Source organism: Coregonus lavaretus (genome assembly GCF_964263955.1).
Source record: "Coregonus lavaretus genome assembly, chromosome: 20".
Taxonomy (NCBI): domain Eukaryota; kingdom Metazoa; phylum Chordata; class Actinopteri; order Salmoniformes; family Salmonidae; genus Coregonus; species Coregonus lavaretus.
Genome location: NC_140007.1, coordinates 24,315,034 through 24,331,458, shown reverse-complemented (window position 1 = coordinate 24,331,458; position 16,425 = coordinate 24,315,034). Strand labels below are relative to the sequence as shown.

Sequence of the window (16,425 nt, the reverse complement as noted above, 5' to 3'; positions counted from 1 at the left end):
AATGTTCAACTCCATACAAAATGCAAACACATCATGACAACAAAATGTTTTCCACAAATTTTATGAGTGATCAATTCTTCTGAAGGTGCTTAAAGCTTTCAGCTGACAGTTTCTTTTATATCCAAAACATGAGATCAGTTGTCAGATCAAAGGTCAGTTGAGATCAAACAAAAACAAACAAACAAAATTACAGAGAATCACAAATTGCTATGGACCAGCTTAATTGAAAGTAGGCCTGGGTCATTCCACAAAATGAGTCCCTTTTGAGTATGTTAACTTGGTGAAAAAAACAAAAACATTTTATTTCAACTAATTTAAACAACAGATGTTCAACTTAATACAAAACGTGTTTTCCCATCTCAAGAGGTTAAATAAAAAAATACTATAGTAAGTGCCTATTAAGTGCCAAATAAAGTAACAGGGTTGCATAACAGGGTTGATTATTTAATCTTAAATCAGCCATAAATCCCCTTGTGACAGGAAGCTTGTTGTGTGAAACAGGGAGGGGCAATTAAATGAAAGCATCACAAAAAATGTAAGTTGTAAAACATTTCCACTAGCCTGTCTATGTATGGGTAACAGGGTTGACGTGTTATGCTCGACCCATTCAGTTTTCCACCACAAAACTCCAGAAAATGGCAAAAAAAGTACCTGCTTTTATACTATGAGGATAGTTTCACCATATTAGAGCAAGAGTTCAGTTCACGTAACATGGTTGACCTTAAAATGAGGGGCAGGTTTTTTTCTTCCTTAAAATTATTCAATAATCACATGAAATAAATAATAATCTTCAGAAATGACTTTGTCAAGCAACGAAAATAACCAAGGCTATGATGGTGAAAACTATGGAAAATGTTGGGGTTAAGTGGGTTAAACTCTTCCTTCAAGTCACAGAGTGCACATAGGGACATGTCAAAATGCAGAATGTTGGCACTTTAGCAAGTCTTTATTCATAAAAATAAATAAAAATGTCCACGTGCTCTATATTAAAGGGCACTTAATTTAATATAACAGGCTATTAAAATGCAATATTGGTGTAGAATTTCTACTTAAAATATCAAAGGGACGCAAAAGGGACTCATTTTGTGAAACAACCCACCTAAGATTTTACAAAAAACAAAAGTCTTATCGAAATACATTTGATTGATTGATTGATTGAAATGATGAGGATGATCCATTTTTTTTCCAATATACAATATCACCCACCCCATGCATGCAAAACAGACTTAAGTTATTTTAGTTATCTATCTTTTACGCTACGTCAGACTATTAATGAATTGTTTTTTAACTGTATAACAAAGTTATTTATTTTACATCTGAGTTGCATTTATTCCTCCCCAACTGGTGCCTCTCATGCACTACTTTTTGTGGTTGCCAAACTGCACAGCCATCCTGTTGCTGACACAGCGGAAGGTGGCCGGCTCCACCTCCCAGTAGTTGATTGGGTTATCAAAGAGACTGATCCCGTTGTAGTAAGTCTTCTTCACACCAAAGCCCTCAGGGCAGAAGTCATTCACCTCAACCTGGCTGATGTTGTTGGAGTGAAGGTAGACCACCTGTTTAAAAAACATTACATATATTGACTGTTATCAACAGAACATATCAAGTGAAATCACCAATATTGATGTGATTGATGCTGCTTCACAACCTCCTCCACACTTTACCTGCAGATACTTCATTCCAGCAAGGCCTCCAGGGACATTGGGGATCCGGTTGTTCTCTAGATGCAGCTCTCTCAGGTTTTGCAGGTAATACAGGCTGCCGTGCTCAATGTGGCGAATATGATTGTAGCCTAGACCCAACCTAACACACACACACACGCATGCGGATACGCACACACACACACACACATTGAAATCGAGTGATTGATGAGACAATGAAGGTCAGACCAACTAGAGAAGGGGTCCCTAATTACATTCAGCCTTGGGCCGATTTTCCTTGAGCGAATGGTCGGGCGGTCGAAACATAGTTATAAATAATTTGTACACAGCAGATTGACCACAATAATCCCAAACAGATATTGTATTTGACAAAAACAGAATCATTTCAAACATTGATGATTACATTGGGATACGATCACATATGCCTCTCTATTTATGCGTGGGAATACTTGGAATCAGATTTCCTAAATCAAAATCACTTTCAGCTAATTTCCTGGTGATTTTACAGTCTTTTATGTCCAAGAACAAAAATGATATATAAAAAAATCTCTCAGATGCTCACTTCTTATCTTCAAAGGAAAATATTTATAAAGAAAATTAAAAAGCATATAAGTAACAACAGCATAATAGAAGAGTAATTGTTCAAGTTGCACAACAGAAACGGTGTCGGGTATCATCATGATAGTGGCACCCTCTAATTCGGCCCGCGGGTGATTTTATTTTGCCCCCCAAGTTTTCTGAGCAAAGAAAAAATTATATATAGATCTACAGCATTCATAAACTCCCCATAAATGCATTATGCGATGGACTTTTAGAAACTCTCAGACATTGAACACCCTCTTGTAAAGCTACTTGTCCAGACCTACCTGTGCAAACCCTCATATTGCCTTAGGTCTTCTAGTTCAATGGCTTGAATTTGATTCTGATCCAAATGCAACTCATGTAGACCCTCAGGGAGATCTGGAAGTTGAAGGAAAACAGGTGACCAATAGATTCAAAGGATTTTTCAGTGTAAATGTGTGGGAAGTTTCAATGAAACAAATATTGCCCTGCAGCTTCGCAGAGCACTCCAAATAACATTATTGTAAAGGTTATGCCATGCTTTCCACCTTTAGGGATGCCTGTGAGTTTTGCCTCAGAAATGCGAAGGAAGGTAAGTTTGAGTCCATCAAAGGCTCCAGGCTCCAAACCACTGTTCTGAATAGGATTCCTCCCCAACTCTGTGGAAGAAAAGTATGTGTTTAAGTCAATGCCAATACCTGCTCCAGTACTGAAGCGGCTAGATGTACACTTCGAAGACCTTTTCCACCCAAAAAAAGAAAAAAAAACTAACTTTGAATCTGGTGCTAACACAGTAAATATGGCCTAAGTTCTAACTATAGCTTGTCATCTCACCAATGCAATTCATGCTGCCCAGGCCAGAGAAAGCCCCGGCCGCCACCCTCTTGATGCGGTTGTCATGGATGCGCAGCTCCACCAGGGAGGAGGGCAGGTTCTTGGGCACGGCTGTCAACTGGTTGTGGGAGAAGTAGAGCTTTTGCATCCTTTTTAGGGGCATGAAGGCCCGCGGGTGCACCCTGGAGATCTTGTTATTCACCAACACCAGAGCCTGAGAAAGGAGGGATAGGTCATGAGGAGACCAGCCACCCCGACCCAAAAGAAATATAGACCATCGCTTATAGAATAATACAAGCACTGTTTTCATTGTAATTCTAAACTATGATATATTCAAACACAGATACGAATCAACCCATTACCATTATAGAAAAAGTTATGTTTTATATATTGTACACAATATATTATTTGAAGAGACATCATTAAAAGTGTGTATATTTTCAGTATGGACACTGAAAGGGGGCGCTACTATGAAAAAAGCAAAGACAGACAAGTGACGTTTCCTTCTATTGAAATGCCAGAACTCTCTTCCACCATTTGTATTTTGACTGTTAGTGCTCACATAGAGGTTGCTGAGTCCCTTGAAGTCATCCTCTCTTATCTCTGTGATCTGGTTGCTTTGAAGGTCCAGGAGCCTGGTCTCCGGGGGGATGTCATATGGCACATAGTGTAAACCTGCAGATCAAACTACAAGAGATGAACTTACCTGCTTGACTTTACACACTTTTCCACATTCTGTCAGTTCACAATCATTACAGTTCAGTTGTAATATAAACAATTGTTATTGTTGCTTTACAGTTTTTTTCAATCTATGAATCATGACAATATACCTCTTGGACACACACAGTATGTTCTCAATCTTAAAGTTATATCTGGATAAATCCACAAGTTAGAATTTATCTTCATACTGTAATTTGGTAAATGCTGAGTAATTCTCTAGGCTATGGTTTGTACGGATATGTTGCACTTTGTTGTTGTTTGTGTGTGTGCTGTCACCATATAATTAGGAAGAAACCAGATGGCCAAGACTCCACGTAGCACTAAAAAGTAACGTGCAGTTGTGCAGTGTGACTGCTGTCTACACATTAACAATTGTATATTTGGTGTGAAGAATCATTTGGAGAGAATATAATATTGTGACATTGTATCTCTTAACTCACCCAAGTCAGAGCACTGCACAACCTTCTGGTTACACTGACAGCCGAATGGGCAAGTAGGCTGTTCTGGTTTGTAATATTCTGGTTTGTAGTATTCCTCAACTGCTGAGCCCTCCTCTTCATCATTCATCATCATCATCATCAGCCCCTCTACGTCAATGCTCTTCCCAAAGTCCAAGAAGCCCTTCTGCTCAAAGGGCAGTGCCAGAGAGGGGGTGGGTAGAGGTGTAGCACACAGCAGGAGAAGGACAACAGAGAAGGGAAGCATGGCTGGGCCTTTTGTTGAAGAGAAATCACAAGAGGAAGACAAAAAAAACACAAGGAAAATGAGCAACAGTCATTAAAGAGCCACAGTTATGAATCCAGCAACTATCTAACTAAATTCCTGTAGCCTACAATTGGAGAGTTGCTCCTCAATGTAAAAAATCGATTAACTACCAGTTAGAAAATAAAACAATACACACACAGAGGCAGTTGCTGGTTGTTTTATTCTTAGTGGATGCTGTATTTGCCCTTTAAGTGGCGGGATAGTACAAAATGGTTTATTTTGGGCATATATCTTAAATATAATTTGCTTAGCTCACCAGGAGTGGTTGGATTGTAATTGTATACACTGTAGATCTCAAATGTTGAATAAGAAGAAGTTTAAAATAACTAAAATCTCTCTCTCTGTTTGTCACACACACACACACACACACACACACACACACACACACACACACACACACACACACACACACACACACACACACACACACACACACACACACACACACACACACACACACACACACACACACACACACAACCTATAGCTAGCATTGTGTTACAGTTCACTCCTCCAGTCCAGAGTAATCTCATAGTCAACATTGCCACTCCAGAGCAAAAGTCAGTCTAAAACAAATAGTAACCAGCGACAAAGAGTGAAATACACCCTGGCTTTCATACATCTGTTTGTTAGGCTTCATCCTCAAGATTTGATCTATCATATATGTCATAGGCGTTCTCACTTAAAAGCCAGTCTTACTCTTCCCATCAATTTTGTGGTTGGCATAAGAGGCAGAAAATCATGAACCATGGATACTATGTTGTCTTAGGTCTGTAACTACTACAGTGTGTGCCATCTGTCAATATGCATTAGCAGGATTGTACTGCAAACTATCAATAGATGCCCTAAGGTAATTTGGGATAATCTCGGATAAGTCTTCAGTTCGAGGTTTCTTGTTGAAAATAAGAAAAGCATTGAATTGGTTTGTTCTTCAAAGTTATTTTTTCATATGAGCAAAGAGTCTTTACTCTGGAGTTTGACTTTTCCCTGCCTTTGCCACGTGTTGTGAAAGGCCTGCTTCCTCCCTGTCTCAGGAGTCAAACTCCCACACCCTTTACCACAGTAAGGCCCTAGAAGCCACATAACTGGCTGGTCTCAGGAAAGGTTTTTTTATAGACAAAGAGCTGGATTCAATCCGTTTTGCAGAAGTATTGTGGAAGATCCGCATTATAGCTTGATTAAAATTTTGTTCCCACGTTTGTGGAGACTGCATTCACGGTAAAACACTGCATATGTCGGTTCATTTGGAAATTACCTTTACATTTTTATGTGGATCTTCTGCGATACTTCTGCGATACGGATTGAATCCAGCCCCCACTCTGTCACAGCCACTCTTTTCCCAAAACATAAGCTATTTCAGCATAGGGTCCAACCTGGACCCAGGGGTAGACGTAACATAGTAAAAGTAAATGATTATGATATGTTATGTTTCGTATGGTATGTATTAATTTGTGGCTGTCCATCATCCATTTCGTATGATATGTTATGAATTACAATTTGTAGGATATGTTACGAATTGCAATTCATACAATATGTTACGAATTGCAATTCTTACAATATGTTACGAATTCCGATTTGTTGTGGCTAACGTTGCAAAGCTGTTAATTAGCTAAAATGTTTTTGCCTTAAGTAACCTTCTGTCTTATGTAACCAGACATTTACTATGTTACATTTAGTCTATGAGACCAGGCTGGAGGGTCAAATTTATAAATACAGTGAATGAGATGTATGACATACGCAAAAATGACTTATTTGCTGTTAAATTAAATTCTTAGTCTATCATTTTGTAATAGACTTGTCTCCCTGCAGTGAGCACTTTAACTACAGTATGGGGTGGCTCGAAGTTTTGAATGTTTATGAAATTGTCCATGTTTGTTATGTCTCAAGGGGAATTGATCAACTATGGCCAAAGCTATAAAAGGAATATAGAATTTGTAGGCTAGGGAGGGTTGTGTCGACCCAGAAGGCTAAAACAAATAATTTAAAACGTAATAGTCAATTTCAAATGTTATATATTACTTTAACAATAAAAAAAATTTCAAATGCAGAATATTCAACCAACTGTGAAATAAAGTTGTAGCATATAGTGTCCTCTTACTGTAAATGATACTGAATATACGATCATCTTTAAGTCAAGAAGCTCAAATAAATGTACTATGTCAGTCATAATGAAACAGGAAGACACTTACCGTTTCAGTAAAAAAAAAAAAGTAAGTTTAGAGGTTTAATTTTTTTTAAATAAAGATGAATTAAACCTCATAAACTGATATGCAGGACAAGTGTTTTATTCCATGGGATGATCCTTTATCTGTGAGTCCATCTGCCAGCAGCGTCAGAGCTCTGCACAGCACCACGGAAGGAGTTACCAAAAGGAAAAAAACAAGTATTTTAAGCCATAACCAATAATTGGTCCAGTCCCCTTTTCATTGCTGTGTGTGTGTGTGTGTGTGACAAACAGAGAGAGAGACATTTTAGTTTGAGATCTACAGTATATACACCAATTACAATCCAACCACTCCTGGTGAGCTAAACACATTTTATTTAAGATATATGCCCAAAATAAACCATTTTGAACTATGCCACCACTTAAAGGGCAAATACAGCATCCACTAAGGATAAAACAACCAGCAACTGCCTTTACCCAGTGCTGCACATGTAGATTGTTAGAGTTACTAAGATCTACTCAGGCTATTTAAAGTAACCATAGACAATGAATAGCAATTATTTAACATGTTTTATTTTCAAAATGTTTCTTTACACAAGTTGGTCACAAAGTTGAAACAGTTGTTCATCAATTCATAAAAAACAACAGTGAGTGTAGTGTAGAGGGCACCTGGACATCTTTGGCTCTCACTACTGTCAAGTAGCTACCTTGATCTCCCTGGGTAACTGCACATTCTTTTTCTTTCGATACATGCTACTATCAAGCAAGATTAAAGTAAAACCTAACACTGCCTTACAGAGTGAATCTGTGAAACAGGTAAAAGACAAACACACAATCTTTCTTATTACTTGTGATAATGAAGCCCACTCACAAAGGGCTGGTTGCATAAACATTGCCCTAGACTTATGGTAAGACTTAGGATAGAAGTCTAAGTTCACCTGTTGCATACAGCGTGGGTATCATAAGTCTGAATAACCTAATCACAACTCATCAGAGAAGAAGATAATCAGAGACAGACTCAGAGGAAATGATGTAATGAGGCACGCCGACTAGGTCAAACCCAGGACAAACTGACGGGGTGGAAGAAAGGGGGGGAAAAGAAGGAGGGAGGGGAGGAAGGGGGATACTAGTAATCTTCATGGTGGTAATCTTCCTCGTGACTCTGGGGCCGTAGTATGATGCTGTGGTAGGTCTTGATGCAGGAGAGGGCGGTGGGCGGGATGAGGCGCCGGTCAATCAGGTTGTACTCCAGGTGAATGGAAACTAGAGGCGAGTCTTCGCTCAGGCGCGTGTCACACAGAGAGTTCAGAGGAACGTACCTGCAGGGAAGAGAAAAAAACAGACATTTAGACAGATGATGGACACTTAGTGACCACCGACAGAAAGACAGAATACTCAGACAAGACAGAAGGACCTTTGATCCGACTAAAGGAAATAACAACTGAGAGAGAAACAAAATTACACATTGAGATTCACAATAGATTTGGATGGGCCATTATGGTTAGACTGCATGTGGCTAACTGGCTATCTCTGTTTCGAAAAAAGAGTACAGTACTGTGCTCTTCAAAAAAGTTGGTTCATCTCCCAGTGGGAGGAAGAGGACAGAGAGAGGAACTTAGTTATGTTAGATAATGTTGTAGTTGAGCTACCAGATAACTTTGTGGTTGAGTTACCTGATAACGCTGAGGTTGAGTTACCAGATAACATTGTGGTTGAGTAGTTTGTTAACGTTGTGGTTGAGTTACCTGATAACATTGTGGTTGAGGCGGAGGAGCTGCAGGCTCTTGAGCTTCAGTAGCCCCCTTGGGATGGAGCGAAGCTGGTTGTGGTCCAGCAGGAGTTCAGTCAGAGAGTTGTACAGACCCAGGAATGACACATTATCAATGCCGTCATTGCTCAGCCTGTTGTGGGACAGGTGAAGGAGGTCCAATCCCGGTTTCATGTGGCCAAACACGTAGCCAGGGATCCGCTCAATCTGGTTGTGGTGCAGGTGGAGCTGCTTTAGGCCCACAGGGAGGAAGGAGGGAACATGCACCAGCTTATTGTGCGACAGATCCAACGACTCCAACTTTCTGAAATGGTAGGGAAAATACAGGGAGATATTTTGCTCAATATATGAAAAGACATGAAGAGATAGAAGGTAATGAATATACTGCATTATGTCTCCAATTGACTGAGATTAAAAGGGGACTTTTTCCATTTTAGGACTATATTACTAGTCCACCTTTCCTTTAGAAGGCTGGTTCAATGTTTCCCAATCTTTCACCAGAGGGTTCCATCTTATCCATCACATCTATGCCACGACTTTGTAGGAGTTTCAAACCACTAAGAGCCTTCATACAAAGGCAGATGGCCAGCAGTCCCTCCCTTTGGGCTTGACTCTCTCCACAACCTATCATAAAGCTGGACTGTTTCTGCTGATCCGCTGTGTAGCCAGCCACATCAGCACGTCCCAAAACAATATCTTCCGTTGCTTTTCCCTCTCTTCTCTTTTTTCCCCTTTCTCCTTTTCTTCAAATATGCAATTAAAATTGTGCCCTGCAAACATTATATTTTCCGCTCATTATTGCCAGATGAATTACACCAATTAGAGTTTTGCTTAAGAATCATGTATGCAATCATGTTTATATTCATGCATTTCACTACATTGTTTGTAAAAAAAAATATATTCAATACATTCATAAAGTAAATACAGAGGTCACTTTTCTGCAAGATCTGAAATAGGAATAAAATGTGTTCCAATATTCCCCTCAAGGTGGCGATCAAAACCAGAGTAGCAGTAATCAGCAATCATTGCACTGAACAATAACCTCCTAAATGCTGCAAAAGTAAGAATGGAGAGCGGTTGGGTTGTTGGGACTTACAACAGGTTTATCCAGGCCCTTGGGGCTATGCGGTCCTCCCGGATCTTGTTATGACTGAGGTCCAGAAACCTGAGGTTGACGGTCTTGTTAAGGATCCTCTCATGCACCTCTTCTATTCTGTTATCCGACAGGTGAAGTGTCTGGAAATACAAGCAGCAAAACACCTTGAGTGTCCGTGTTGTTAGGGGTTCAGGGGGACCTACTGTGTTGTTAGGGGGGTGAGGGGGACCTACTGTGTTGTTAGGGGGGTGAGGGGGACCTACTGCGTTGTTAGGGGGGTGAGGGGGACCTACTGTGTTGTTAGGGGGGTGAGGGGGACCTAATCAGTCTACACACTACAGATCGGGAGTTTGTGATATGTGTGGACCTAGCTCGCAATTACAAAAAAAACCTGCATGTTTAGTAAAACATCAGAAGCCTCTGTCATGTTACTACATTATTGAAGAGTCTGTGGACTATACCAAGACGTATTTCATTTTATTATACATATTTTTACTTTATTCAGACAGTGGGGAAATTAGGTGTGGAGATAGGCAAGTGGGGAAAACTGTGGGAAGGCTGGACGCAAGGATTGAACCCTGGTCTCCAGTGGGGAGTTGTATATGTGACATGTGCCGGGGAGTGTTACCACGCCATCATCGCTCTGCACCCAAGACACATTTCAAATAAGGGAACGTTTGATTGACCCACATGTCTCAGAAAGTCATGCCTCCCCAAGCTAAACTCCTCTGTTGGATTGAGGCTACTTACTGCATGTCATTGGCTCTTGCATGCTCACTACAATGGCACCACAGGCACCTTGTCCAATCACTGACCTGCAGGGTCGTAGGAAGCCCCGAGGGGATGGCCCGGAACTTGTTGTCCTCCAGTCGCAGATAGATTAGTTTCTTCAGGGGCCGGAAGGTCAAAGGTGACACATTCCCATCGTGGAAGTGGTTATCCTCAAGCTCCAGAGTCAGCAGTTTGGACAAACCTGAAGAGAGACACGTTTTCAAATCGCAACACGACAATATCAACATGTCAATAATATCCAATGTAGTTACTTGACTTGTTTTCCAGATATTTGTTGCCAAATGGGCTATGCCAACAATGCTAAAGAACTATTCTGCACATCCTATCAGAACAAAGCTTTGTACACATTCTCTTTCTCTCTCTCTCTCTCTCTCTCTCTCTCTCTCTCTCTCTCTCTCTCTCTCTCTCTCTCTCTCTCTCTCTCTCTCTCTCTCTCTCTCTCTCTCTCTATCTCTCTCTTTCTCTGTAAATCTCACAATCATATACCTTTAAAGCTGCTAGGTGTGAGGCCCAGGATCTTGTTGTCATTGATCTTCAGCTCCACCAGGGACGGCGGTAGAAACGAGGGGACTTTGGTCAGATTGTTGCCATCTAGATTCAGCCTCCTCAGCTTGGTTAGGATCTGAAACAAGCCAGGAAGCCACCCACCTTAGAACAGAAGGCGTGCTAACTGTGATGTAACCAGTGTCCCTCTCTCTCTATTATGGCCAAGCACAAGAACTGCAATTTTACCTTAACCTTCTACTTTGCTGTTTAAGAGATGTACCAAATGAAACACACATTTTTGGTATAAGGCATATGACATAGGCGCAGGAATAATAATTTAATTTCTCCAGCAATGGCTGTTCTCCCAGTGGGGATTTGATTGAATTCCACCCTATGTCTTATTTCTGATGTGTTTTTCATGATGTGTTTTGTTATCTAATCTTTGTCAACTCTGAGATGTACTGAAAGCAGAGTAGTTGATAAACACTAACGTTCTCTCTAGGGAGTTTTTAACACTGTGAGTTCTTGGCATCAAGGGACTCTGACAACTAAGTGGGAACAGGTGAATGTTAGGACACCTTGCCAAAAAATATTGTTCTGTTTTCAGTTGTGGCTTGTCTGTTGACTGACAATATTCCCAGATTTATTGCAACAGCTAAGTGAGATTCAACTCGATGGCACCAGATTCGACTTCTGCTCTTATGCGCTAACTGGGAGACAGCAGAAGTCCTAGCAGTCCAACTACAAGATGGATCGTCTTGTTGAAACATTAGGCGCTACCTATAACATAAATGACTGTAACATGCACATACCTGTACTATACTATAACAGGGTTCCCAAACTCGGTCCTGGGGCCCCCCATGGGTGCACGTTTTGGTTTTTGCCCTAGCACTACACAGCTGATTCAAATAACCAACTCATCATCAATCTTTGATTATTTGAATCAACTTTGTAATGCTAGGACAAAAAACAAAACGTGCACCCGGGGGGGGGGGAGGGGCAGAACCGAGTTTGGAAAACCCTGTTCTATAACACTACATGTTTATATTCTATCATAACAGACTGAGAGGAATCCAGGTAATGCAGCATGAGAATGGTCAATAGAGCCCTTAGTAACATGAGGCTGAGATATGTAGGTGGGTCTGGCGGCGCAGTAGAGGTCCAACTGGAACCAAAGCCAAATGTGTTGAGAAGAAATACGCTCCGAGACTCACCTGGAACAGGTCAGGGCTGATGGAGGAGTCGTCCAGCTTGTTCTTGCTCAGGTCCAGCCACTCCAGGTTGGGCAGCCCAGCCAGAGCCTGGGGAGGGATCTTACTGATCTTATTGTCTGATAAGAGAATAGAACACAAGCTGACCCAGCCACCTCAAACAGAGAAAAACCTGGGCCCTCATGCCATTGGACCTGCATTAGTGTTTATGCAGTATCTTTGTGTACAAACTATGTTTATATGCAACTGTGTATGCACCGCAAAGCACATTTGATTGTATTGAAGCCATTATAGATAAATCCTTTGCCTTCACGAAATTCAAACTTATTAAACATAGCTACCCATCTTAATAAACCATATTCTTGTCCCCCCTCTTGACTCTGCTAATTGTCCCTGTAAGGAACATGTGAGATCTCTGTATCTCCTCACCTGCCAGATAGAGGGTCTTGACCCCCTGGTCTGAGAGGATGGGGATGTGGGCCATGCCAGTGCTGCCACAGGTGATCAGAGACTCCAAGAGCAGGCAGCCAGCAGGGAGAGACTCCATGATGCTGTGTTTCCTGGGGAATGTGACCACAGGATGTTCCGGCCCCGGCGCCCTCGCCACGGGTTTCCTAGTGGTGGTCGTAGCCAGTCGGCCAGTCACCATGGTGACTGGTCTCCCCGTCGGTGCCACAGCCAGGTGCACGGTGGCCCTCATGGTGGATTTTCCCATGGCCCTGATGATGTAATTGTCATCGTCGTCATCATCATCATCATGCTCGTTGTGGTCGTGGTCATCGTGATCGTCATCATCATCGTCATCGTAGGGAAGGTATGGAAGGCTGACTTTGGTTATCTTTGGGCCACGCCTTTTGGCCACAGGGACCTCGGCCCTCCTGACCTCTGTCTTCACCACCACTTCCTGTTTTTTCACAGCTTCTTCTTGCTTCTTCTTCTGGGTGGCCACGGGTTTTACAACATAGACATCACACACAAAATATATACAATTATATATATATTTAAAATTATTATTCATTTGGTGACTCATTGCCCTCACAAATATCCCTGTCAGTCAATACTTAGTCATAAACGCAGGTTAGTGTTTTTCGTCATGAATCTTGTTCTGTAGGCAGCTCTGCAAAGTGGTCACTAACTGGCACAGCCACAAAGTCATAAAATCTGATTTTAAACCTAACCCTAACCTTAACCAGACTGCTAACCCTAATTCCTAACCCTAAATCGCCCAGTTCTGCCTCCAGGACAAGACTAATGACAATAAACGTCAACCTGCGTCATAAACATTTACATTTTAGTCATTTAGCAAACGCTCTTATGCAGAGCGACTTACAGTTAGTTAGTGAGTGCATACATTTTCATACTGGCCCCCTTGGCCCCCCGTGGGAATCAAACCCACAACCCTGGCGTTGCAAGCGCCATGCTCTACCAACTGAGCTACACGGGGCAAACAACATTTAAAGCATTGTTAGTTCATCTGCTGTGCAGGTCCTATAGCATTGCCCTCTTCATATTCCCGTGGGCACCCACCGCTTTCGCTGGAGTAACAGGCCGCTCCACCTTCTTCTGACTTCCTGCTCTTCTTTGGAGACTCTTCTTCCGCTTTGGGATCCCCTCTTTCTCCTCTGCATTAGGGGAGGGCTTCTTGGCTTTGGGAGCCACTGTCTGCTGGTTGTTTGAACCTGAGGGAAAGGGCAATACAGTGGGGAAAAAAAGTATTTAGTCAGCCACCAATTGTGCAAGTTCTCCCACTTAAAAAGATGAGAGAGGCCTGTAATTTTCATCATAGGTACACGTCAACTATGACAGACAAATTCAGAAAAGAAAATCCAGAAAATCACATTGTAGGATTTTTTATGAATTTATTTCTCTCACAGACCTGTAACTTCTTCTTTGAGAGGCTCCTCTGTCCTCCACTCGTTACCTGTATTAATGGCACCTGTTTGAACTTGTTATCAGTATAAAAGACACCTGTCCACAACCTCAAACAGTCACACTCCAAACTCCACTATGGCCAAGACCAAAGAGCTGTCAAAGGACACCAGAAACAAAATTGTAGACCTGCACCAGGCTGGGAAGACTGAATCTGCAATAGGTAAGCAGCTTGGTTTGAAGAAATCAACTGTGGGAGCAATTATTAGGAAATGGAAGACATACAAGACCACTGATAATCTCCCTCGATCTGGGGCTCCACGCAAGATCTCACCCCGTGGGGTCAAAATGATCACAAGAACGGTGAGCAAAAATCCCAGAACCACACGGGGGGACCTAGTGAATGACCTGCAGAGAGCTGGGACCAAAGTAACAAAGCCTACCATCAGTAACACACTACGCAGTCAGGGACTCAAATCCTGCACTGCAAGACGTGTCCCCCTGCTTGTCCAGGCCCATCTGAAGTTTGCTAGAGTGCATTTGGATGATCCAGAAGAGGATTGGGAGAATGTCATATGGTCAGATGAAACCAAAATATAACTTTTTGGTAAAAACTCAACTCGTCGTGTTTGGAGGACAAAGAATGCTGAGTTGCATCCAAAGAACACCATACCTACTGTGAAGCATGGGGGTGGAAACATCATGCTTTGGGGCTGTTTTTCTGCAAAGGGACCAGGACGACTGATCCGTGTAAAGGAAAGAATGAATGGGGCCATGTATCGTGAGATTTTGAGTGAAAACCTCCTTCCATCAGCAAGGGCATTGAAGATGAAACGTGGCTGGGTCTTTCAGCATGACAATGATCCCAAACACACCGCCCGGGCAACGAAGGCCTGGCTTCGTAAGAAGCATTTCAAGGTCCTGGAGTGGCTTAGCCAGTCTCCAGATCTCAACCCCATAGAAAATCTTTGGAGGGAGTTGAAAGTCTGTGTTGCCCAGCGACAGCCCCAAAACATCACTGCTCTAGAGGAGATCTGCATGGAGGAATGGGCCAAAATACCAGCAACAGTGTGTGAAAACCTTGTGAAGACTTACAGAAAACGTTTGACCTGTGTCATTGTCAACAGAGGGTATATAACAAAGTATTGAGAAACTTTTGTTATTGACCAAATACTTATTTTCCACCATAATTTGCAAATAAATTCATTACAAATCCTACAATGTGATTTTCTGGATTTTTTTTTCTCATTTTGTCTGTCATAGTTGATGTGTACCTATGATGAAAATTACAGGCCTCTCTCATCTTTTTAAGTGGGAGAACTTGTACAATTGGTGGTTGACTAAATACTTTTTTTCCCCACTGTATATGTTAAATTCACATTTATACAGTATATATGTACACATATATGTATGTTCAATTCCATGCCCTGATCAATTTGTAAAATGTATGCAGCATGGACCATTTCAACTAGAAAGCTGCCATGAAATCTAATAACAACAAATAAGAGTATAATCGTTCAATAACAATCTACAACTTGAATGATGAACAATAGGAGTGAAGGCAGACGTACAAACTGGCTGCAGTGTAAATGTAGCTAGTAAACGTTTGTTATTTGAGCAGCTGCCAGCTTACCGGCGCAGGTGACAGAGTGACAGCTGACAGTTCCCATCTGACACTGACACACGAGGCAGGGCTGAGGCGACCACATGGCCCCGTCAAACAGGGACATCCCATTCACCGAGCACTGCCTGCTCCGTCCTGTAATAGACAGACAGACAGACAGACAGACAGACAGACAGACAGACAGACAGACAGACAGACACAGACACACACAGCATTACTCACCTGCACGACACATGATCCACAGGTAAAGTCCACATGAAACTGATACAAGCCCCACACTCCAATTCAGTCTTAGAAAACTGAATGCAGTTCTTTGTGAAGGATTGTGAACCACCCTTGACTTGGGTAAACACTCTATAATCACAAAAACTAGAAGCACTGGGAAGTATGCATACATATTTCCTCCATCTAACTTTCCACCACCCTTTTCCAAGAGCATGTTGAAAACTTACCGAGGAGGAGAGCATCATCAGTATCATCCGGTTCAGATGAGTCAGTTACTACCAGGGGTTTGGACCTCCTGAGCTTCTCTGCTTTCCTGCTGGGCTTCCCATTGATTAGTGAGACTGCTGCACATAGGCAGAGACATAGGAGCGCTAATCTGTTCATGGTCAGCTCTGCCCTGGACTCTCCTGGTCAACCTTCCTTTGGACAGAAACCCTTTCAAAGTGAGTGCGAGGAATCTCAACTCCTGAAGGACCTTTATATACTCTCACCCCCAACAAATGATTTTTGGCCACACACCCCAGAAAAAACCCAAAGGTGAAAGGAGAGAGGAGTGGAGAGAGGAAGCAGGGGAGTGGGTGAAAAAATAAAAGGAAAACATTTTCAGGACAAAGACCCTCTTTCATTCCTCTTTAAGAAACCACCTACC

The 16,425-nt window shown here is 42.0% G+C and overlaps 2 protein-coding genes across 2 annotated transcripts; both read right to left on the bottom strand.

Annotated features, from left to right (window-relative positions):
• Positions 1–1,358: 1,358 nt before the first annotated feature.
• Positions 1,359–4,481, bottom strand: LOC311147766 (biglycan-like; the record flags this gene model as incomplete). The annotated part of the gene is made up of 7 exons (XM_084184539.1): positions 1,359–1,556; positions 1,665–1,803; positions 2,528–2,621; positions 2,771–2,881; positions 3,057–3,270; positions 3,619–3,731; positions 4,217–4,481. 7 exons carry the CDS (start codon positions 4,479–4,481, stop codon positions 1,359–1,361), a joined length of 1,134 nt encoding a protein of 377 aa, XP_084040665.1.
• A 3,350-nt stretch (positions 4,482–7,831) lies between these two features.
• On the bottom strand, positions 7,832–16,160 carry LOC311147748 (extracellular matrix protein 2-like; the record flags this gene model as incomplete). Its single annotated transcript, XM_084184521.1, has 10 exons — positions 7,832–8,024; positions 8,451–8,777; positions 9,570–9,709; positions 10,385–10,542; positions 10,848–10,983; positions 12,062–12,177; positions 12,488–12,992; positions 13,586–13,737; positions 15,561–15,686; positions 16,004–16,160. The coding sequence occupies 10 exons, from the start codon at positions 16,158–16,160 to the stop codon at positions 7,832–7,834; spliced, it is 2,010 nt and encodes a 669-aa protein (XP_084040647.1).
• Positions 16,161–16,425: the final 265 nt, after the last annotated feature.